Source organism: Dromaius novaehollandiae, chromosome 2, assembly GCF_036370855.1.
Source record: "Dromaius novaehollandiae isolate bDroNov1 chromosome 2, bDroNov1.hap1, whole genome shotgun sequence".
In the NCBI taxonomy this organism is placed as follows: Eukaryota; Metazoa; Chordata; class Aves; order Casuariiformes; family Dromaiidae; genus Dromaius; species Dromaius novaehollandiae.
The window spans coordinates 4,005,807-4,029,565 of NC_088099.1; the positions used below are offsets into that span (position 1 = coordinate 4,005,807).

General features: G+C 36.1%; 1 protein-coding gene across 10 annotated transcripts in view; it reads right to left on the bottom strand.

Moving 5' to 3' along the window:
* The window catches only part of NKTR (natural killer cell triggering receptor), a 46,108-nt gene that overhangs the window by 15,454 nt on the left and 6,895 nt on the right, over positions 1 to 23,759 (bottom strand). For 4 of the 10 annotated variants that reach the window (XM_026096211.2, XM_064505665.1, XM_064505663.1 and 1 more), the window contains 8 exons: positions 20,385 to 20,459; positions 14,315 to 14,422; positions 13,161 to 13,205; positions 11,283 to 11,370; positions 2,989 to 3,018; positions 1,971 to 2,116; positions 747 to 969; positions 7 to 162 (listed from right to left, as the gene is read on the bottom strand). In XM_026096211.2, coding sequence (XP_025951996.1) covers positions 7 to 162; positions 747 to 969; positions 1,971 to 2,116; positions 2,989 to 3,018; positions 11,283 to 11,370; positions 13,161 to 13,205; positions 14,315 to 14,422; positions 20,385 to 20,459 — 871 coding nt within the window. Of the gene's footprint in view, positions 1 to 6; positions 163 to 746; positions 970 to 1,970; positions 2,117 to 2,988; positions 3,019 to 11,282; positions 11,371 to 12,820; positions 12,849 to 13,160; positions 13,206 to 14,314; positions 14,423 to 20,384; positions 20,460 to 23,759 lie in introns of those variants that run through there. The other 6 variants (XM_064505664.1, XM_064505670.1, XM_064505669.1 and 3 more) reach the window with 4 other exon arrangements.

Here is a 23,759-nt window from a genome sequence, read left to right on the forward strand (position 1 = left end):
TCTTACGGTTCAGGTTCTACATTGACAACAGGCACATCTCTTCTCAGCAAAAATCTATTTTCAGGCACCGGGGGAATTTCTTCAGGACGTACCACAGGCTTGTCCCTCTTTGTGCTAACATCAACTGCTTTTTCATTTACATCACTCTTGTCAGAAAGGCTGCTATGAGAAAAATAATTTTATAAATAAAAATTGTCAACTGAGAAAGCCACCACTTTTCAAAATGAATTCCCCAAATAAGCCCACATGATGATTTAAGCTTTAAGATGGCTGCAAAACTGAAATGTGTTTCATCATTCACTTGTTTTTTGATAACAACTAAAGGGAGGATGGGGCAGTATCACAAAAAAAGGTTCAGCTCTCACTTTACAGCTAAGAATTTTGCCTTTGATATACCAAAGGTCATAGAATATTTACAAAAATATAATCAATTATAAAGTCAAAGATCTCTTATGTGCATGTCTCACTTCTCACACAGAAATATTGAACCCTAAAAACATCAATGTGCCTAGGTGCACTTATTTCAAAGTTACTGTTAGCTTCTATTTACCAAGATCTTAACTGAACTGTTTCATATAAAAATCTACACAGCAATCTCAACTTTAGTTTGTGGGTTTTTTTTTTAAATCAACCAAAGCCCAAACTTATAGAATAACACCTTTATATTCATCGCATGACTACTTCATGAAAACAGTGTAATATTTCTCAAATTTCTCTAAAATTCTTAAATTTAAGACACTAGTCACCATCTTTGGTTTGAGGTTCGCTTGCACCTTGGATCTTCTTTCTTCCTCTCTTCCTTTCTTCGTTTTCTTGACTGTTTAGTTTTAGCTCTTCTTTTACGCTTTCTTCTTCTACTTCTTTCATTTTCAGCTTCACTTTCGGATGAAGTTTCTGAAGAACTTGATGTACTGGAGGAGGAGTCTGAAGCTTCTGAGTCAGAACATACTTTTCTCCTCTTCTCCAAAGCTTAGAAACAGATAGCATTTCAGCATTTCAGTTTTAAAGTGTGTACACATTCATATATGTGTACTGTGTATGTATACACAGCACAAAATAAGCAAGTGTGTGTACACATGTATACACACACTGCTCCAGAAAAGCACCGTACATAGACCAAGAACAGTTTTTCAAGATTAGGTTCATTACAGTAAGTACAATAATAAAAATTCCTGTGATTGTATCCAGCCTAACTCCCATGAATAAAATGACACAAATATTTTCCAAAGAGGTTGTGAAAAACAACAACAACAACAAAAAACAAAAAAAAGAAAAAGAAAAAAGCCTTTAGCTGTTATCAAGTGAACTGTAAAAACTTCCATCCACAACTTCCGCCAGGTAAGAAAGTGTACCATTGCAAAGCCAAAACATTTTTGTCATACACAGTAGGTTTATAATAATGAATTCAACATTAGCATATGCCAATAAATATAATTTTAAAAGTAAGTATAATTTAAAAATAATTTAAAAAAAATTTTTCTTTGCAGAAGAAAGTCTATGAAAAAGTTAATCTCAACCTCAGTTGTATACTTCTCATTTCTAAAACTTGGTAGTCTTCTCCTTTTTGCATCCTCATACTTCTATATTATTTTTTCACTGACTCTCTCTACAGGAGATAAATAACCACACTAACTTTGAGGAAAGTCAAATCTGGAGTAAAAAAAAACCCCAAACTCTTAACAATCCACCATTTAACAGCGACTATCCAAACACATATCTAAGAATATTCATGAATTCTCACATGAAAAATCAAAAGGAAAACTATGTTAACTATATATACACCAATGATATTAACATTAGGTGAACTTATAATAAATCTTGTCCTGAAGTTGAATCTGGTGCAGTTTCTAAAGCTTATGTCTGGGTCTCCATTTTCCACTGCACTCTTCATGATTATGTCACATTAATATTGAGTATTAATTAAAGAGGATAGGAAGCAGGCAGTTAACTTCAAGTATATGCATACTTACCATCTTTTGCTGATTTTGTAACAAGCACCCCACAGTCAATAACTCGCACATCGGCATAGGGCCTACTTGCAGTATCCGTTTTCAGATTTTCTATTTGTTCTATTACTTCAAAACCAGAAATCACCAGTCCAAAGACAACATGTACACTGCAGAAGAAACATGTGGAAAATACAAGTGTTTACAATTCTTTTCCAATGAATTCTTCAGATTAAAAAAGTCACTCTGAAATAGAAACATCCAGCTTTCTTCATTGGCATCATCTGGATCTTAAAATACATTATACTTTTAAAATTAGATTTTTTTATCAGTTTTACATTTACAACAATGTTAGGATTTCATACAACAGGAAACAAAAGTCCTCTCTGGTTCAATTTTAGAGAAATATTTGCTGATGTCTTTCAACTCTTCTAGACAGGCAGTGTAAACAGGTCATCTAATCCATCCCTCTATTTTTGAACCTTTATGCAAGAGGGATCTGGGGACAGTAACTCAAGAAAGCACAGAAGCGTGCCTTTCCCCAGAGAATGAGCATTTTAAGTCTACACAAACTCAGCATACAAGCTCCTACTGACAAGTCAGGGATAGTTATAACTGAGGTATGCCTAATTCTGTTATATCTCATCACATTTCTCTTTTCTTCTTAACTTGCCCCATAATTAGTACTTCCAGGAAGGATTTTGAGGCTAGCATATGTGGAAAAAGTACTATCCAAATATATTAAACATGACATTTCAACTCACTGATTTATGGGCCGAGAGCAGCAAACAAATCTAAATAACTGAATATTAAGATTTAGGACCTTTCAAGCTTTTGACCAGCTTTAGAAAATTAATTATGATTTGAAATTTTGACAAAAGAACAAAACAAGCTTTTGTTTTCTATCTGGTTCTACTGTAAAATCTTTCATGGCAATCAACATTTCTTTCCCCATTCCTGTCTACTTTCAATAAGATACATGAAGACTCATGAACAATCTTAAATTTTAATCAGCATTGGAAAAACTATAAAGGACTCTTACCCATCAAGATGAGGAGCAGGTTTTGTTGTTCTGTTTGACAAACAGCAAGATGGTAAGATGATTAAAAAAAAATCAGGGATTCAGATGAAGTAAGAGAGGAGAATGGCACAGAAAAATAAAAAAAAGGCAAAGGTAAGACAAAAAATAGTGAAAAAATCCAGTTACAAATATGGAATTAAAAACCTTACAAATTATATATATAGGCCATTTTTTAAACCTTTACATGACATTTAAGTTTAGCTAACTGTGCACACTTGAAAGTTCTACCAAATATCATGACATGCATGCAATAATCTTCAAATAAATTTCTTTAAACACTCAAATATAACTAACAATTTTAATCACAGAAGATATGAATTTACAATAAATACTGGCTAGCTATTGGAACTCAAACATTTCTGAAATTATAGTCACTTAAAAATCAGTTCTATTAAAAAAAAATAAGAAAAGGAAAACAGTTATAATACATGAGAGATTCTTTGCTTGTCTCTTTTTCCTGCTTTCTTACTCTCCATCTACTTGATTGGCTTCATGATTCAGAATACAAAGCAATACATCTATATTTAACCACCAAGACTACGGCACTTCAGCTCATAAGCTCACAGGCTTCCCTAAAGTAACAGCAGCACAATGCAAGCAGACAGTATATGATACTCTACAGTTTTTCTGTGATGAATTCAGACTTCCCCTATTTTTTTGCTTCCCACATTTAGCTGTTTCTAGCCTGAAAGGGAAATCCCAGTGCATTACATTTTGTACATTAGCCTAAGAGATGTTTGATGAGGCTATACCAAATTTCTGACTTGACTACAAATAAGAATATTCAATGCTGTGTATCTACAGTTATATTTTAAGATTCAAGTTTATGATAATAATGCTATCGCTTGATACCTTTCTAAATCCTTTTCCAGTGAAGAAAGGAAATTAATTCTGTATTCAGAAACATATTCTCACAACCTTTTCATCCAAGTCCTATAGGCTAGCCTACACTAATGTTGCAATGGGAACCACGCTATATGGACAAATCTAAGGGACATCAGAACTTGCATTAATCTTACATATGGGGTGGAGAGGGGAAGGAAATCAAGATGACTTGCATTTAAAGTTTAATTAATTATTTGAAAAGATTTTTTCCCCTCTCCTCCCCAGTCATCAGTTTGTCTTTCTAGCCTTTTTCCACTCTTCTCCCTTAAAAAAAAAAAAAAAAAAAAATAATCACAGGGTCTAGATGCTGAATTTGTAACAATGCAGACTTGGGATAATGAAGTAGCATGTTATTATAGCACTGAAAAGCTACTTTTAAGCACATATCTACACTCTAGTATTGAACTACTAGATCACAAAATGCTTCAGTGTTGGAATGCATGCCAAAAGATGGAACTGCAAATCAGGAGTGTTTACACTCCAATTTTATTAACCTCCAAACACCAACCACACCTTGCACTTCTGTGATACTAAATATTACAGAAAACTTCTCTAGTTTAACACAGGGACAGAAGTTGTATAGAGAAGACATTTTATTTCTCTCTCAATAGTACTTTGTGTACTTAGTTTTTCTCTGACCAGTACAGCATATTGCACACAGCATATTGCTACAAACAAAGTTCCTTACAGTTTTTGACATTCTATAAGCAAAAGTTAACTGCATTAACAACCTGCTGTCAAGTAAACATTTTAAGCGGGCTTAATTATAAAGCTTATTTAAAGTAGTGAGAATAGAAGTGGGTTACTTCAGTGAAACCAACAGTAAACAAATCTTAGCATTTAGAATTAGCCAGAGAAAGCAACAGGTTCAACACACTTAATATAAATGCTGTAGTAATGAGCTCCTGCCATGCAGCAGCAGCACTTACAGACCAATTCAGCAAGTTACCTAAGCATGTACTTTCTTTAGACTAGTCCTCAATGAGCAAGGAGAGGGACAGTCAGTAGCATTAAAAGCCATTTAGAGGTTTCTTTCATTACACTGGCAATTTGATAGATAAAATGGATAGAATTTTCCTCATTTACTTGTTCATGAAATAAACACACAAGGAAAAGCATTACCCAAGAGAAAAACTTTCTCCAAATGCATGAGAAGGAGTTAGGTGACCTAACAGGCTTCCTACGGGAAGCAGAAACCTAACTCCTCATTGTGCTTTTGAAAGTTTTCTCATCTCAAGGTTGAGGTTATAACATCAGAATTATTCTGCAAACATTTCCACTTTAGAAGACCACTTCAAAGTTTTGTGCGTATATTCTGCCTGTCAATTCTTAAGCATATTTACTTCTGATTTCAGAACTTCGTCAGGAGAAAGCCTACTTAATACTAACTTTTGCATTCAGAAACTCAGTTATGATGAGTTCTTTCCAAGAAACAATATCTACGGAATTGCTTTAATAAAATAACTTTTATAGTTTAAACTAATTCAAAGTCTGCCTTATAATATATACTATTGTCCAAGTTATTTACAGAAAGACAGTTATCTTCATTCACTCAAGATTAAGGTAAATTGGTTTGATACTGCTGATGAGGAGAGTATCTTTTTAATAAAAAGCATATTATTACCCACCCCCGAGAACCTCAGTCCTAACAAAAGATTCAATGCACATAACAATATGATCAGAAAGACAAGATAGATAAAAACAGAAAGAGTAGAAAAGGAAAGGACACAGCCTTAGAGGAATGAGACATTACCTTTGGAGCGCACGATGTAACACTGTTTCTGTAAATTTTACACAAAAATGGCAGAAATAAATTGTAATACATTTTCAGACAAAACTGAGTCTATGTTTTATTAAATACAAATTTTAAATTAAAATTAATCAAGTTGTATGCAGAACAAGGATGCCTAAAAGAGGGCTCTAAATTTTCTTTAGAATATAAGGCACTTTGAGAACTACAGTAAGTTTTCCTTAAAAACAAAAAACCTGAAGACATAACCTGCTTGCATACCCTACTATAAAGATAAACCATTAGAAAAAAGAGTCCTCCCATTCCCCTCTGAAAGTCTCAAACCAGCAAAAGTGCTAGAACCCATGCACAACTTTAAGCAAATGAATAACTGATTTCAGTGGGATTATTCACATGCTTGCAGTTATATAGGTGCTCAAAGGCTCTACTGAATCCATTCCTAGGTGTATACTTTATAGGATGGCATCCCATAATTGAAACATTTAGATATACAAATGAAATGTGTTATAAGTCAGTAGATCCACAATTCCTTAAGTTCCACAATTGTCTAACATCTTCCTGTTACTATGAAACTTTTCTAAAAATAAGAAAAATAGATGCTTTCTCTAAAAAAGACAAAGCACACGCACCAAAATTCTTTGGTTTCTTTCTGGTTCAATTCTGAACAGAAGTGTTATTTCAAAAACACATCACCAGTTAAGCTTAACTGTATTTATTCTTCTACATAGACTGGTAGTTTTTTAACTGATCCCTCTGCGTATCTGAGCAGAGAAATGATCTGTTTGTAACTTATGACATATACAGGCATCCTGTGAGTACTTCTGCGCAGACTGGACTTTTCATAAACATACAATCAAGCCAACAGGACTGCTTGCATATTAAGTGCACATATACCAGTTTACATAACTTTTGATCCTAGATTAAACATCAGCCCATGCATTTGAAATTTTTAGTTCACTTTTCTGTAATAGTAAACTGCAGAAGAATCAGCTCAACGTATTCCATTCACAGTGGAAAAAAACCCACTTTAACTCTTGATTGGAAAAATACATGTTTTAGGACATTGAAAAGACTTAGAAATGAACCACTTCTAATACATTGGTAATGTTCAGAAAGTCACTTGTAAAAACAAAACCAAAATCCTCACAATTAATATACTCTTTAACAGTCCAAAGAGGCTAGTTCATTTAAATTGAGGAACTAGGCATGACACCATACATTAAAAACATTAGCTTTAAAACCAAAAAAGCTATCTAGTCTTCAGCAAGAAAGCAGTGCTCAAGAGACATGTTAAGTTGACAATATTCTCAATATGGGGGGAAAAAAAGCTTACAGCAACAGCCAAACAGCCTCAATTTAAGTAAAATAGGTTTGAACACAGGGGCAGGAACTCCAAATGCTTGCACTGGTTAGGAGCAAAATCCTAGGACTCCTCCAAGCTGTAATAAGGACGGATTCTCAGTAAACTAACCGGTTAACAAGGTAATAAGTTAGTTATTACACAAAGCTTCTAAATGACAACAAAGAGGTTCATTACTATTTTTTTCCACCTCCTGCTCTGTTTTCTTTACGCTTCATTCTGCACATTCACATTTCTATCTTACTTGTAAGAGTAGCTCGACAGATTTTGACATGACTTAACAGAAGCAAAGTTAAACATGTGCAAGTGTTTGTAGGATCAGTAGGCTGGTGTATATTATAATACTTTATATACACATTTGTAGCATTTTCACAAGAGTTGCACTTATTTCACATTGCACCTTTCCTTACTAGCAGGTTGGGTATAGCCACAGGCACGATGGAGGGCTCTCAAGAGACAAGACACCTTTGACAGCAAAATATATCGCTCAAGAACACCATCATCCAACACAGTAGCACAGCCCCTGAACTGGAAGATCCTAGCCTAGGTGGACAATCTCTCTGGCTCTAAATCATGCACACAGAGGTATCAGTTATATTTCTGCAATGATCTGGATGAATTCCCCCCCTCACCCCATAATAATAATTATTATTAATAATAATAAACCCTTTTAACAGCAGTCGAAACAAGCATTGAAGTATACAGAAAAAGGCAGATTATCCCAGTGTTCCTCCTGTTGACCTCTATTCTATCCTAGAAATTCAACATCCAAATATCAACAAGGCGATAAAACGATTAAAAGAGGATTATAAAACTCTGAAGATATTTAGAGAACTTGCTAGACAACTGAAGGTTCTAAAAGAAGTTATTCAAGGAAAGAAGCAACTCAATAGTGGTGCTATCAGAGAACATACATAGCTGATCTGTAAATTGGTCCTCTACAATTGTCCTTAATACAAACTCATAATAAAATGCTACCACAAATCCCTTTGGGTACACAAAGTGGAAGTTCTAATATTTCACAAATCCAAAGTGTATAAAGGGACACTTCCTAACATTACTTAAACAACCTCTTCCATACCCATTTCTCTACTGCTGTGTATAAATACTTTGACAAACTCATCCATGCCCGAGAAACTCCTGATGAATCAAAGAAAACTGCAGGTATTTTAGAACTGGTCAGATGCTTGTTTACATCACGAACGCACTGGAGCTCCTACTGCAAATAAAACTGACCACTGGAGCTCAAATTTAGTGATCTTTGGACACTGCACAAAATATTGTCCTGTACAGTGACCGAATTGTTAATGCAGTCTGTCAAAATGGTATTTGCTGCCTGTCAGCTTCTGGAAAGACTCATTATTCCAAATGTGTTAAGCACGGAAGGTATTTTTGACTGAGGAAGTAGGTATGTTATATTCAGGATTCTTAATATTATTGTAGCCCCAACTGGACAAATACTATATAAAAGAAAGTGACTTGAAGTACCCTTCATTTGCTACAGACTAAGCACATCTATTCATGGACTACACACACACAAAAAAAAGCAAACAGCAGTCTAAAACTTAAGAGTTCAAATGGAGATGAACTATTTCCTTTCTATAAAACTATCAATAAAATTAGAGTTTTAATTGTATGAACGAGTTTAAATTAAAGATTGATAATATCCACTGAAGACTTTCACCTAATTTTCAGTTTAGGTGTTTGAAGAGCATTTTTCCTACTGATAAACTACTGAATAACTAAGCATTCTTTGTGAGTATAAGAAATACATTTTAATTCCAGCTTGAAGTACATCACTAAAGGAAGTAAACATATATTAAAAAAAAAAAAAAAAAAAACAGCTACATAGGTGCACAGTATATTCCCTAAAGTAATCAGACAAATGTCACCAAGCAAGAGGAACTGCTGTTATATATTGCATTTTGAAGTTAAAAATCTGAACTAGTCTGTCTAGATAAAAGGTTTCATAGTTGTTCGCTGCTTTGAATCTCAAATATCATGCTCCCCATGTTATGAAGAAGAAACTGGGTCCTACTCCTGGGGAAAACAAAACAAAAAAACCCCCCAGAAAACAAAAACAAAAAGCTCCATACAAGATGACAAACTGTTGCACTGTGTGTTTCATACTATCCATCCTTGCCTCTTATAAATAGAGTTATCAAACAGGAACCCGCCTTTGCAACTGACTGCACACACATCTGCCTTTATGAGCAGTGGCTCCCATACAACTTCTGTAAATGTACGTATATCTAGGACTAGCTACAGGACTGGAGGACAAAGCTAGAATTCAGCTTAAGTGTATTAACTTGAATATCTTAAATATAGGTCTCAACTGCTAGTCAGGGATCAAGGGCCTGCATTCAAATGCCAAGATATGGGCATCTTGCGCCTTTTGAGCTGCCCTGCTGTATCCTGCCCAGCTTTATGTTTTACCCTCTGACTGAACTCCCAAACTGTAAAATTTTCTCCTAACAGTGATTTTGAGAAAAAGGCAGAAGAATGAACTTTTGAAGAACACCCACATCTTCTAAAATACTTCGGTGTTTGATGGAAGTATTTTTAAAACAGCTCATTTTGTTGCCACACATAAATTAGTATTTAGCATTTAACACAACCTTAGGTTGTTTCAGTGTGTGGGGAGAGATAGGGTGCTTATGTCTGTTAAATCTAATTAAACAAGTTGAGACTACTAAGTATAAGGGGAAAGAGAAAGACACTTGAATTAAATGCAGGAGGGAAAGAAAGAAACTTTAGAGCCCTCAAATAATAGCTTCTGAATTGAGGTAACATCGTTAAGTCTTCATGTATATTGTTCAGATAAGCTTAAAAATGGAATATTGTGACAAGAGAATCAAAAGATAAGTCACCAAGTAATAAACAGTGAACCAATGCCTTGCAGAGGGCTTTTAAAACTACAGTTTTATAGATATATTGGTGTGTGGGTACGTGAGTGTGTGGGTGTATTTTCAGGAAACATGACATTTCAAATTTGGTTTGAAGGTAAGAACAAACAAGCTTTTGAAGTTTATCTTACAATTTTATCTCTACAGAAAGTCAGAACAGCAGCAATTGTGAAAGCCTTCCTCCTAGATTCCCACTTATTTTCCATTTTTAGGACATTCTTTAGGAAGAGACCCAAAAATGTCTCTTATCTGAACTTTATCATATACTGAAGATCTTTTTTTCAGGCAAAGAAAATAGTAATATATATCAGGACAATTTACTCCTTTACTGAAGACAGTGAAGCGCCATTCATTCTTATTCCCCAAGAAAGATGGCAAAGAAAAAAAGTTTGTTTTTTTTTTAAATAGTTAAGCAACTATACTAAAGTTTAATTTTGAAAATACCAGTGTTATACCACAATGAAATTTCTTCTCAAAAAAAGCCCAAAGTTACAAAGATCTTTTTGAAATACAAATTGCAAAGCATTAACAGAAAAAAAACTTTTTAAAAGGGAATTAGAGTAGATGGATATTAACATAAACATTAGCATGTTTAAAAATACTAAGATTGAACCTAGAATACAACTCCTTTATCCAAAAGACCCTGAATTGTTTCAGTGTTTAATATTTACTCATGATGGACAGTCATGTGTTCTCTACAGTTTAACACATCGTGGCTATATACTAGAATGGATTTTTTCTTTAAGATAATATAGGAAAACCTGATTTTCAGCACATATTTTACACAGTACTAGGACCCAAAGAATTGATATACCCATCTGAAGAGCACTATGCAGCAATACAGAAGAAAGGCATTCAGGAGAAAACACTCTAAAAGGAAATAAAAAACAAGAAAAACATCCCCCCAAACAAAAAACCCCCAATCATAAACCACTACATTTCAAAGAGCACACACAAAACCTTACACAATCTCTACCACAGGTCTCACTGCCTTCAGCATACAATGCTCAGTATCGTTAATTCACAAATAATCTGTTCAGCTATGGTTGGTACACACAAAGCCAGAGAATTTATTTTCTGGACACCAAGAACATGTAATAGTACAACCCATTTTTCTAGGGTAAAAAAAGCAATAAACAAGGAACATCCACAAAGTATTAATTTCTAATCCAATGCCACAAACAAGCAGTGATAACTAGTATTTCCTATCATAGCTTACACTGCAGGTACCCGTTTGACCCTATTCGAAATAAGGTGGATAACATTGTTACAGTTAAGTTAGCAATACCATCTTTCTCATGAACAGCGCTTCTCTGTTTAAGAAAAGCTCAACTGTCGTATTACTTCTACTCACATGAAAAATTGGGAACCATTGGTATGTTTCCCTCGGTTTGCCATTGACAAAAGGAACGCTCTGTCATGTTTGAGAATAAAGTTCTCATCTGTTTGAAGAAAAAATATGTCTGTCAGATTTTCCCTGACAAAGAATACAAGTCTAATTTTCTTAGTAACATACGGATGCTACAAGGAGAAATTCCTCTGCTGCTAAAGAAACTTGAACATATTGGGGAAAAAAAATTAAATCTAATCAAATCTCTCAAAAATTAAAGTAGAAACACAGCCACAAGACAGAAAAGATACAAGATTCCTTCTTAAAGAAATTAGTTTCAGAACATTTATAATGAAGAAAGTTTACAGTCGTTATTAGTGTCTTCAATAAACATTAGATCCTCATATACTTGGGTTTAAATCCAACATTTTCTGCAGCAAAACAAAGCTGGCATAGTTTTATTGTCATCCTAAAACAAGACTTAACATACACGATACTGTTATCTACACAACATGCATCTCAGGTAGAAAGATCTAGTAAAACAGCTATTTCCCTGATATGGCACATTAAATGATATGCACCTATTAATTCAAAACTTGAAGTCTTAAGACATGCAAGAAAAAATGAACACCTCCCTCCCACCCTATGCCTGAATGAGAAGCTAAAGAATATATTCTTCCTAAGTGTAAAACCACAATTAAGACTAAATATTCATTCACTATTTCCATGAATTTAATAGGGCTTCTGGTCATGCAGCACAATACCAAATCAGATCTTCTTAAAAAGAAGATTTTTCATAGATAAAAATAGTACTTTAAGCATACAAGGTCTTTATTTTTAAGATTACATACCAAAACACAATACTGCATGTTAAGCATTTACTATCTCAAGTATATTCTTTAGAAAGAAACACGAATAACTTCTTAACAAGTGGTGTTGTTAAAGAGTTGCTTTTGACTAAAGGCTATAATATTCCAACATCCAACTACATCTCCCTTTCAGACAAATTTAATAGCATGCACTTAACCACACAGAGCTACTTGCAAAACATACATAATGAATGGGATGTCATAAATATGTATAGTGCCATTATTAATACTGTAATACCATAGTAACTGCTTGGTTTTTGCAAGAAAAAATATGTCCTTAGAAGTATTGAATACTTTATAAACTCACTATTTTCTTTCCAAAACCTAGATTTTAAAAAGAGTTATATGAGGTACATTACTTGCAAAGATTTGGTAAATAAAAGTAACTTGTGTAGCATATAAACAAAGTCAAACATTCTTCAAAACAAACACTAAGCATACAAACCTTGAATGGGGAAGGGGAGGAAAGGGACGTTAACAAAAGAAGAAATAACTGTTTAGAACTGGAAATTATGCCAGTATGTTTTCTCAGAATAAGTCATTAACCCTCAAAAAGGTTAGACAGAACTCTTTATTTCTCCAAGCAACACAGATATCCATCTACAAACGGACGTATCAGTTGTCTATATATTTACTAGGGAGGGTACAAGGGAACAGAGTTTCAATTTGTGTTACTGAGCTTTTGTCTCTTACCTTTTCATTTTGCAAAAGACCACATTCTCTATAAACAAAAGAATATGTTGACAGTTTTAGGCAGGAAGATAGGAGTTTATTCATGAATAAAGTTGCCTAACCTCCATGCTGAAAGTCATGTTTAACCAATAATGTTAGCCTTAATTAATTGTCAGTTAAAGTTAAATATTACAAAATAAATGATCTGAAAGTCATGCATATAAAAATAATTTTCATGCAGCATTAGTTTCATGCAAAAGGTGATCTATAAGTAGACCTCTTTTCATTAAGTATCTTGGGAATCAAGACTTGTTTATCTCAGAACTGAATCAAGAATCTGTAGAGATGTATTCGCCCTTACCTTTAAAATAGCCACCATAAATAGATTCACCTCCTTTTCCATTACCTATGCATTAAAAAGCATGAATTAAACCTTGTGTTTGCTTTATGAATAAAACTGTATGTACTATCCCACCCATTTATACCAAACCAGGATACTCTGGCCAGTTACTAATATCTGATCATATTCCCCTTAAAAGGGGCAACCTTGCTTTTTATAAATCTGTCAGTCTTGTAAACCCTATTTTTAACAAACCGCTTGTCTAACAGTACTTTCCTGTCAAGTTTGTAAGGTAACACTGTGCTAGTGATGCATTTCATTATCCTGTCAAAACTCACAACATTGAAAACAAACCCTGCCTTAGAGCCTCTGAACACCAGAAAGCCTCAAGTGAGGCTCCAAAGACGACTACTCACTGTTATTTGCTAAAGCAGCAGAAGAAAATGCAACAGCAAGCAAGCAAGACAACAGTAAGTATAACCAATAACCTTTCCCTGCTCAGAACAACTGAGAGATCACCAGAATGGGTAAGATAAACAAGTAACTAACAGTTCTTTCAAAGGCATCTTCTTTTCTTCTACTTGACTCTCAAGGTATCTCCCCCAAATACATTGCATCAGTTACAAGATTTGAGGTTACAGTGAAGACGGCAGAGACATTTCGGTAAGGGCAGATATTTGGGGGAGTGGAAACAGACAGAAACGTTAAGTTGTGCACATATCAGAAGGAAGCAAACAAGAAAAATCCTCAAATAATGCACCACTCTCCAAAAGCAGGTAAGTATTTTTAGCATATTTACTAGTTTTACTTATTCAGTTATGTCCCTGTATAAACAGAGTAAGAATGAGCACTACTAGTGCTGTCTCTTCCGTGTGGGCACAAAAAAGTGAAGGTGTGAGATTACAGTTTGGATTTGAATTCTGTTTCAATAAGATAAGTGTTATCAACTCCAGCATTTTTTTTAAATTTAATTCTTTCTAAACAAGAATTATTTCAGTTGAAACAGTTTAGAATTTCAAAAATTAACAAAGAAATTGAGAATCTGTGCTATACTTTACAGCAAATGAAATTTATGGCATTTTAATACTTTCATGTCATTTTCTAAAGTTACATTATAACTTTACACACTAATATTTCTGTTCTAAGACATTTCAGTTTTAAAGAACATATTTTACCTTCACTGAAGTCCCCACCCTGAATCATGAAGTTTTTAACCACACGATGGAATGTAGTGCCTTTGTAACACAGCTTTTTTCCAGTTGTTTTTCCAATTCCTTTTTCACCTGCAAGAAGTTTAAACAAAAAGAATCTAAACACTGTCATTAGACAAATTCCAAGGATTTCCCACCTAGCGCTAAGGAAAAAGAGAGCCGTCAAAATCACAAAACTGAATGATAAAAGATAAAAACGGTCCAACTTTTTGCCTCTTCTATTAATAACGGAAGCTTTGCAAAAGAAAATCTCAGGTATGCACAAGTGAAAACTAGGTTTCCTCCAAAAGATCCTCCCCACCATACAGAGGGAGCACGTCAGTTAACAAATCACTCAGGACAATTCACAAGAAAACACAAATTTGTTATAATGATGGGTTAACTCTTTTCTGTGGTTATAGATACACTTACATTAGCTGAAGCTAACACTGGAGTCCTGTTCAAAACATTTATACATCAGGGTGTACCAGCTGAATCCCAAGACAGAGAAACCTGAGCTCAGGAGAACAGGCTTCCACTCGGCTTGAATGCAATCCAGCCTTGGAGAAGTAGGATTGAGCTACTCCGAGCATGCCTCACATCTTCACCAACCCATGCACAGTGCCCTGCACCAACCCTTCCTCATTAACTCAGTAAGAAAACTCGCACGAAACAGATTCCTGTCTCTGAATTGAGGAGAAAGCTCGTCTTCTTGTGAACATTCGCAAAAAGAATGTTTAAGATCAGTGTTTTGATTCTGTCAAAATCTGAATAGCAACATGAAGCCATAGACTGGTAGAACAGAACAGGAAAGCAGAATTAAGCATTGTACACAGAACCATTCCAGAACTGAATGAGAAACATGACAAAAAACCAAATGCTAAACTGGTACCAGGGCTATTCTTACTCAGTAGCAGGAGCCTAGCCAGGCCACAGTGCTTGTCATGGTCCTTTCAGAGCCTGAAGTTTCCTGGGAAGTGAGACACTCACCAAACATGCAGTACAGCAGTAGTTCAAACCTACTGGTGATTTTTGAGAAAGACATCCCAGAGCCTCAAGCTTCACTAGCACCTCTTCCAAAATTCAGAAGAAAAAGTGCACTGGACACATGGAGGCCAGAATCCCCAGCTAGTGGGCTTGTTTGAGGGACTCATACGGGTCCCACAGCCAGGAAACATTTGTAAGAGACACTGCATCTGGCTTCCAAGAAGAGGGGAGCTTGTAGAGCATAGCAATCCAAAGTAGTAATGCTGTGCACCAGCTCAAATCCCACACCTGCAGGAGATTTTGTAATGAGACAGCACAAACAGACATTTCAGAATCTTGGCTTTATCCCACCACTGGTTATCGCATGGACATCTGCTACTTAGTCAGAAAACATATAACCGGTATGTTGTGTAACACCAGATGCCCTTAGAAGTCTACATATACTAGTTACTCAGAGCCAACAGTTCCCTTTTGCCTTTCATTGTCCCTCCACCCAAAACTCACTAATGGCCAAACCACCCCAAATTTGCCATTCCAAACAGCACAGGGCTGCCACAACGAGGGCAAAGAGCAGTTCATAACACCAAAGCCACTTACAGGACTGTTGTTTATGGTACTTATAAAAGCCTTCAGTCACAGAATGTAACTTACTTTCCATCATCTTGATTCTCCATACCCATAACCCATGCCTACTCCTACTCCATTTTCCACAGGAGCTATCTAAGCAAAGCTAGGTATTATAGGACTGGACACACCCCCAAAACATGCATCTCTTTGGTACAGTGTCAGAAAGCCCACATCCATCAATATCAAGAAGCATCTGCCCACATTTTTGGCTGTGTTTCAGCATATTCCTCAGGCTGATCCTGAGGATCCAGCTTGGATCCAGCATTGTGCTTGACCATGTAAGTAATTAAGCTGGTGCTGAAAGGTGAGCTTTAGACCCTGGCCAGAAGTTGTAGTTCCTTCTTTTACTCTCTTATACAGCATCTCCAGGACAGTATAGGCTCTACCAGAATAAATGCCAAGTATGAAATGACTGCACGTAAGGAAGACAGTCAAGTATCTCATGCAGCCCAATTCCAGAAGAGCACACAGTAAATGAGGTAGCCCTAATTACACATTAGGATGGTCCATTCTTGCATTTGGATCAATGTGTGTTAAGTAAGCTCGCAGCAAACCAGGCATGTACCATCACTTCTAGAGAAGACCTGAAAAAACAGAAGGTTCTGCATTTAATCTCTACTCAGGTAAAGCTAGAAAGTGGCCCTCCTGAAGGTACCTGCAGATAGACAAGAGCTGTCCCCTTCACATACCCACAATTCAGCATCTGCTTTTTTTCTCTGCAGTCTTCTGTTCCCTGAACCACAAAGTGCTCCTCAGGCCCTATCTAGTTGCCTCCTCCCCGCCTAAACAGTTTTTTTCCAAGTGCTGCAGACCACTGGAAAAAGGAATGGATGAGAATTTACACAGAGATTGTAAGGGTTATTCCATTATGTGAGGAAACCTCTGAGGCGAGGACAACACAAGGGCCTTCACCACACTGCCAGTAACCCTTGGGGGGTAGACATCAGTCCCAGGGGCCTATTAACACCCTGCACTGCCAGCCTAATCTCAGATATTTTGCATTATGTGCCCAACAACGGTCTCTGGCTGAGATTATACAAAGGGAAGCTCCTGAGAAAGTAGCAGATGAGCCTGTGTTTATCTGACAGGTGGACTGACTGGAGGGTGTGCGATGGGCCTACACATGCCAGTTTAAGTCCAGATGTTTTAATTTAAATGCAAGAAGCGTCTTGCTGTCAAGGCAGACAGTGTTCTTGCACGGGAGCCAGGTCTATTTCTGACAACAACGTCAGGCTGCAGGAAGGCAGGCAGAATCACCCTGTCCTCCTCCATCTGTTTCTGACAAAACAATAATCCTGACTTGCCTCATAGAGATTACGGAGGGAACAGCAGGCACGAAGATGGGCACAGCATTTGAAACACTAGTCTCCAATCTTTTGCTTGGGGTGTATCACCTTGCCCTAAGACAAGCAAAAACTCACTTGACAATGACAAAATGGAAGTGGAGAGTCCAAATAAAATTTCTGAGGACTGTAACAGCATGAGTGAGGACACATGGTGCCAGGCAGCAACGATGCCTTTACAATCTAGAATGCAGGTGGACGCTCATACGTCTGTAAGCAAAAAGAAGATGCTGGATTGGCCTAGCACGCAGAATCTTAAATTCAAGTGGTATGAAACCGCACAGTGCCCACAGTTTGTTGGTAAAGTATTCCACTAGTCAGATTATATAGTCCAGAATAATGGAATACTGTCGCCTTTCTATTACACAACTGTACACCTCCTTAGACGTATGTAGACCTAGTCTATGACAACTCCAGGAAGTCAACACCAGAAAAGCATGCTGCGTGGAGTAAATCTCCAATGATTCAAAGACTTCCTGCCATGACCAAGAGATAAGGACAAAAGATATATCTGACAGCAACCCACACTTCCATGATGACCAACAACAGATCTTGCTGTGACAAGCAGAAGGAGTCAGAAGAGCCTGACTCCTGGAAGTAAGCGACTCATTTGGCCTCCGAAAATGTTTTACCAGCTCACAACTCTGAAAATGAAAAGTGACCCTTTGCATCTCAAAGTTTTGGTTGCCTGAGGTCAAAGCAGTCTTACCAGTAGGTGCTCATCTCCCTCCAACAGAACTGCTGCTCTTCTAAAAATAGGCTTAGTAACACAATCTAAGCAGACACAGAAGTAGTGGTGTGGACATTCCAGTTAGACTACTCCATGGGGACAGAGAGATAGTATGTACCAATGAACTGCTGGATCCTGCTATGAACAGCATAGATGACCCTAAGCCTGGCCTTCTGTGCCTGGCCACAGCTCACATCCATGTTATCATGCAGCAGACAGCCGCCTTGTGCTGAGAGTCTAGTCTGGATGCTTAGGTGCTGAGGTAGTAGAGACACTAACAGTACAAGGCAGGAGGGTGGGGAAAACGGCATGTATGACGCAGATATATTAGCAGTAACAAGTAGGCTGGAAAAAACTGTCAAGGAGAAGCAGAAATGCAGACAGAACAGTTGACAGGAAGGGACTAAGGAAAACAAAACAGCAGTACAGATGCAATCAGTACAAACAAGAAAAGAATTAATGTTAGACATGTGACCCAAGCCTTTGAGCTCAGCAATCTTGAGTCCAAACTTGAGAGCTAGTATTGTAGAGACATCGTTTCTATGAGCAAAAGAAATGAACCCTGTTCTCTTAAACATTCCATTCACCAGACTCCTTTATATGTGTCTTTCCCCCCACTCCAGATTTAGGTAAAAATTTGCTAAAAAGCATGATAAAGATATTTGTCAAATCACTGTACCATTATATGATTCCATAATAGCAAACACAAGAATGAAAAGGCATGTTTCAAGCAGCTCTAAGTCTTTTAATCTGATCTCAACAGTAGGCAAGATGTCAGAAAAACATTTGGAAAAAAGCATAATGAAGACACGTTCCGACTGAAGAGTTCAATGCAACCCGTACAGCCAGCTATATAACCGAATTCAAACAGGGATGCAAAACAAAGACATCAAGCTACTTTTTGACTTTTTTTTTCCCTCTCTAAACTGTTCTCTGTTCTGCTAAGTGTCTACTTCAGTTTCATTCCTCATGATCTCCAATACCTTTTCCTCCCTTTCTCTCCAGCTAAGCTACTGTAAGGGTTTAAATAAAAACACCCTACTGAATATGAGGCTCAGACATTATGCTATTCAGTCTGCTATTGCATTTTATTTCTTATCTTTTGTTACTTATTTTGATTAAGATGCACTTTGAAAGAGTTGTCCTTTATTCTATGTTAGTCAGTGTTGTTTCCCACTCACAGTCCCCTGTCATCCTCAGGTGACAACTTCAAGAAGCATAATTGATAAGAACCAGAGAGTGGAGTAAAGAGAGGGGGCAGCACCATGGGCACCTCAAAAATTGGGATATCTGCTATTCCCTCCATGAGTTCACAGTATTATAAAGCTTTTCTAATTCTTATCACTGATATCTAGAACATATCACATTTTGGGATCTGAGCACTGAGAGGATGAACTTTTCAAGAATGCATTAAGGACACCACCAAGACATTTGTTTCACATAACCAATTTAGCTAAAAGCTGTTCGCAAAAGCCAGATGTTAAAATGCTTCCTGGATGGTCTTGCTGGAGAGTTTTTAACTATTTGTAGTTATATAAGTAGTTATTTCATACACAAGGGTTTGTTGGTGCGGTTGATTTAAGGCAAATTGCAAGTCCTTGAGCGTTTAGGTACATGGGACTCAAAGGTCATCAAGACATTGAATGCCTTCTTTGCATTACAAATAACACATAGCATAATTCCCTTAACCTAAACAAGGCTTAACACCAGCTTACAGCTGCAAAATGTCTGAGGAGTAGCGTGGACCAAGAAGCACTGAACAACCCACAGGATTTGTAAGGAATCATCATACTCTGTTCTTCATCTTGCTAAAAATTAAAAAGCTTTCTCCTTAGATTTAATGGACTCTTCTTTCCTCTGATCACTGTGCTGCACTCCTATGAACCTGTCTGAGTTTGAATATTCTTTCCTTGAATAAGGGCAATCAAAATTTTAAGTAGTATCCCAAGTCAAGTGTCACCAGTGTATTGTACAGTGACATTAATACTTTCTGTCTCTCCTGATTAAATCCTAAGGTCCCATTTGCCTTTTTCACACACATGTAACTTCAATGGTAATTCCACCGTACTCCTTACCAATCACTTCTAACTAAAGGACTCCCAGATTAAGGACAAACGTATGTTTTTGACCCATAAATTCACAATTTTGCATTCTGTAATCATGTTACTTCTATTACTCTAACTCAGTATGTGTTATAGAACACCAGCCAATTTCTTGCTATGTCCTGTTCAAAACCTCCTCAGCACTAACAAGTCCTAGCTTTGTTTTAATCAGAAAATTATCAGCACTATACTATGCTGCTGTTACTACTACAAGTGAACAACAATTGTAACATACTAGAATTCTTAAATTTAAGAGTATTACTTACCCGAGCACAAGCAAAGGAAATTTTTGCAAGTCTTCGGACATATATCTGAGAAGAGCTGAAACATAATTCGACCAACTAGAAGATTAAAAAAATAAAAGTTTTATAACTCTTTGTAACCACATAAGCAAATTAGCATATAAACAAATCAGCATGTTTTGAATATATAATTTTCTGGGGAAAAGTTATTTTATGAAACAGAATCAGGCATCTCAGATATGATTCTATTAAAATAAGTGTCACAAAAGAACAATAGCATGATTGTCAAGAATAAAGATTAAGCAACCTCATCACATGCAATTTATTAAAAATCTTAATTAATTAGATTAATTGAATCCTAATGATTCAATTCAACTTGGAAAGCCAAACTGGTTTGTTTCAACAGTTTATCCTGTATATTAGTTACTCTTTTGAAAAAGAAAATGATTCATCATAGACATAGATCTTCAGAGAGTTGTTTTTTTGTTTGTTTTTTTTTATTTTTTTGGTTTTTTTTAAGTTTTACGTACTATGTTTATATAAACATTATTGATGATTACATCTCTGCAGTTTTGTATAGGATCATTACCTAATGTATCCAACTGACTTAGTGCCATACCGTGTTAAGGATTACATACAAAATGGAGTTCTTGGCCTTTGGCAAAAGTATAAAATATAACAGATGAATCAAATACAAAAAATTAAAAGCCGGTGGAACAATACTAGCAATTTCAAGATTACTGCTCTACTTGCCAAATACTATGGACCAAATACTTCTTCTCCAAGCAAAGTGAGCTGCACTCTCAGTGCAGCTACTCCCATGCTATTGAAAGTACTTATGCTACATACCCTTGAAAACTATTAAAATACTGCTGAAGAGTCGTTTAGCATAGAGAAAAAATATTTCAGAACTGCTTCACACTTTGTTTTATATTCCAAGACAGTGGGAAATATATTTCTAAATCGAAAATCTAAAAACTCACAGACATATGTAAACTTTAAGAAATACATAATCAGTTAAAAAAAAAAAAGTTTGTTATCCTTATAGGTTGTGCAACAAGAAGCCATAAGAGCTACACTGTTGGCCAGCATTACAAAGAGGCTACTGGTAATAATCTATTAATGAGTACTACCCTCTAGTGGTATACCCTGGACTTTGACTTAATTATCAGAAAAGTAACTACTTTAGGAATTACTTCTTTTCCTTCCCTTAAAGGACAAAAAAAAGTTGTTCAGTTGTATTTTATTTAATATTTTGGCATTAAGAAAAGCTGAGAGATACCCAAGAAATTACACTAAACTCTAAAGTTTTATCCAAATATATGTGATTTCTGAGGAGGTGAATTATTGGTTCAGAACGTTAGTGGAGAAATGAAAAACAACACAAAGATCCCCAGCATTTTGTACTCTTAGACAAAAAAAAACCCTCAAAGTGCCTTTATCTGTAGAAATGTCTGTATTTCATCAACTAAGTGCATTAAGAACATTCTCTGAGGATTTGTCATTACAGAAGAAAAATCTCAAGAAAGCGCATGTGGACAGTGCTACTTGTAACTACCACTATGAAGAAGTTGCTATTTGGCAGCAAAGAAACCATTATAAACTATGTGGATTGAAGACTCATACACAGAACACAAACAAACAAAAAAAAAGGTTATCATTCTCCTCATTTTGCAAACATCAGAGAAATAAGAATCAGCAGTTGATTTACCAAGGTGTTGTCCAACCAAGGAAGCCTTCCCATTCCAGATCACTGTCCTCCATATAAATGGTGCTATCTAGCACATTAAGAGATGGAAAAAGAGTTGCATCCCATTTAAAAACATCTTGCAACTGTAAGTCCCTATTATTTTGACAAATCAGTGTCACAGTTATGAAAACCCATTGCTAGCTTTAAAAAAAAAAAAAGAAAAGAAAGAAAAAAATCCAAGTTCCAAAGTACCTACACAAGTTGTATTTCATAGCTCATGCTACCTATATGCACTGGGAACATAACCTATTTGCTTATCTTATAGGGCCACAGAGAGGACAAGATAAAACAGAATTTATTGAAGCATAAAACCTCTCTACCGAGGTCAAGCTGTATTGCTGTTCATAACCCAACAGAAGCAATATGAATCACTTGCTTACTTTAAGGCTACAGGAATTTAGAGGTCCAACTCTGACTTTTCAGTCTGTCTACAGTAACCAGACAAAAGCTCTTTCCTTCTGAAATCCGTGCAAATCATTTCACACAAAACTTCTAGGTCTATCTATTGCTCTGTTTTCATTATCCTTATACTACTGAACTACAGAACTGACATTTTCCTAATAACATGAATAAAATTGGGTGGCTAGTATATACACCATTCACACTGCCAAAATTAACATCAAGTAACAATGGCCAGGAGAAGATACAGTCTTTATGAAATAGCCTGCTTGACAGTACAGAGACCACAAAGCTCTTCTCCGCAGTTGACCTGAGCTGTTCAGGTGGAAACCTCAGGTAACGGCACATTGCTCACAGATTAAATCCAGCCCACAGTGCACAAAGTTCTCCAAAGTGACACCACCTCTTACGTCTTTCGGTGGGAGAACTTCAACTTTGTCTGAAGGCAGAGCATAAAAAAAGACATTCCTAACTAAAATGTTATGATCTCAATAGTACTTTTAGTAGTGCTTTGCCAGTAATGTCTGCTAGCTCATCATAAGTTCCCACCTCCTACAAACTTGGCTGATGACACTTTATCCAGCATCAAAAAAAAGTTTCACAGGAGCGCCAGTTTAAGTAAAAAATAAGGAAGTCTCTCCTCCACATAACCTGAAGTACTGCTCACTCTGTTATACCTAATTATATAAAATGTTACAGTTTGCTGGTAACACACAAACCACATACTGAGTTATCCATCTGGTGGGTTATTATCTGTAGTTTATCTAAACTGCACCAATATTATCAAGTAAAAGGGTATATTTTCTATTGACAAACAGTCAATTAAATATGCCAAAGAAAGATCACACAGATTTTCAAACTCTGATCAAATACACACACATAAAATGACAGCTGTTAATTTAACACAAGAAAAATTCTGTTAAAAGTCTGCTTAAAACCAGCAAATCTCTCTCACCTCTTCCCTAAAAAAAGAAACATCCATTTTAAAACTGGAGTTCATAGCCAAATAACTGAGGTATTTGCTGAAATCATATGGGTTAAAAAAAGCATTTGAAATGTTACTAATTTCCTCAGATCTAGATACATGCTCTCTGTAATGCAACCTCTCCTCTCTGAAGTGCTTCATCTTACATATAAGGCTTAAGTTATCTGATTAGGGAACAAGCTTTCTACAATTAACCATAAAACTTGAATAGTAAACTGAAATAAACAGATATTGTTTGCTAAAAATGATTGTTCAAGTAGGCTAA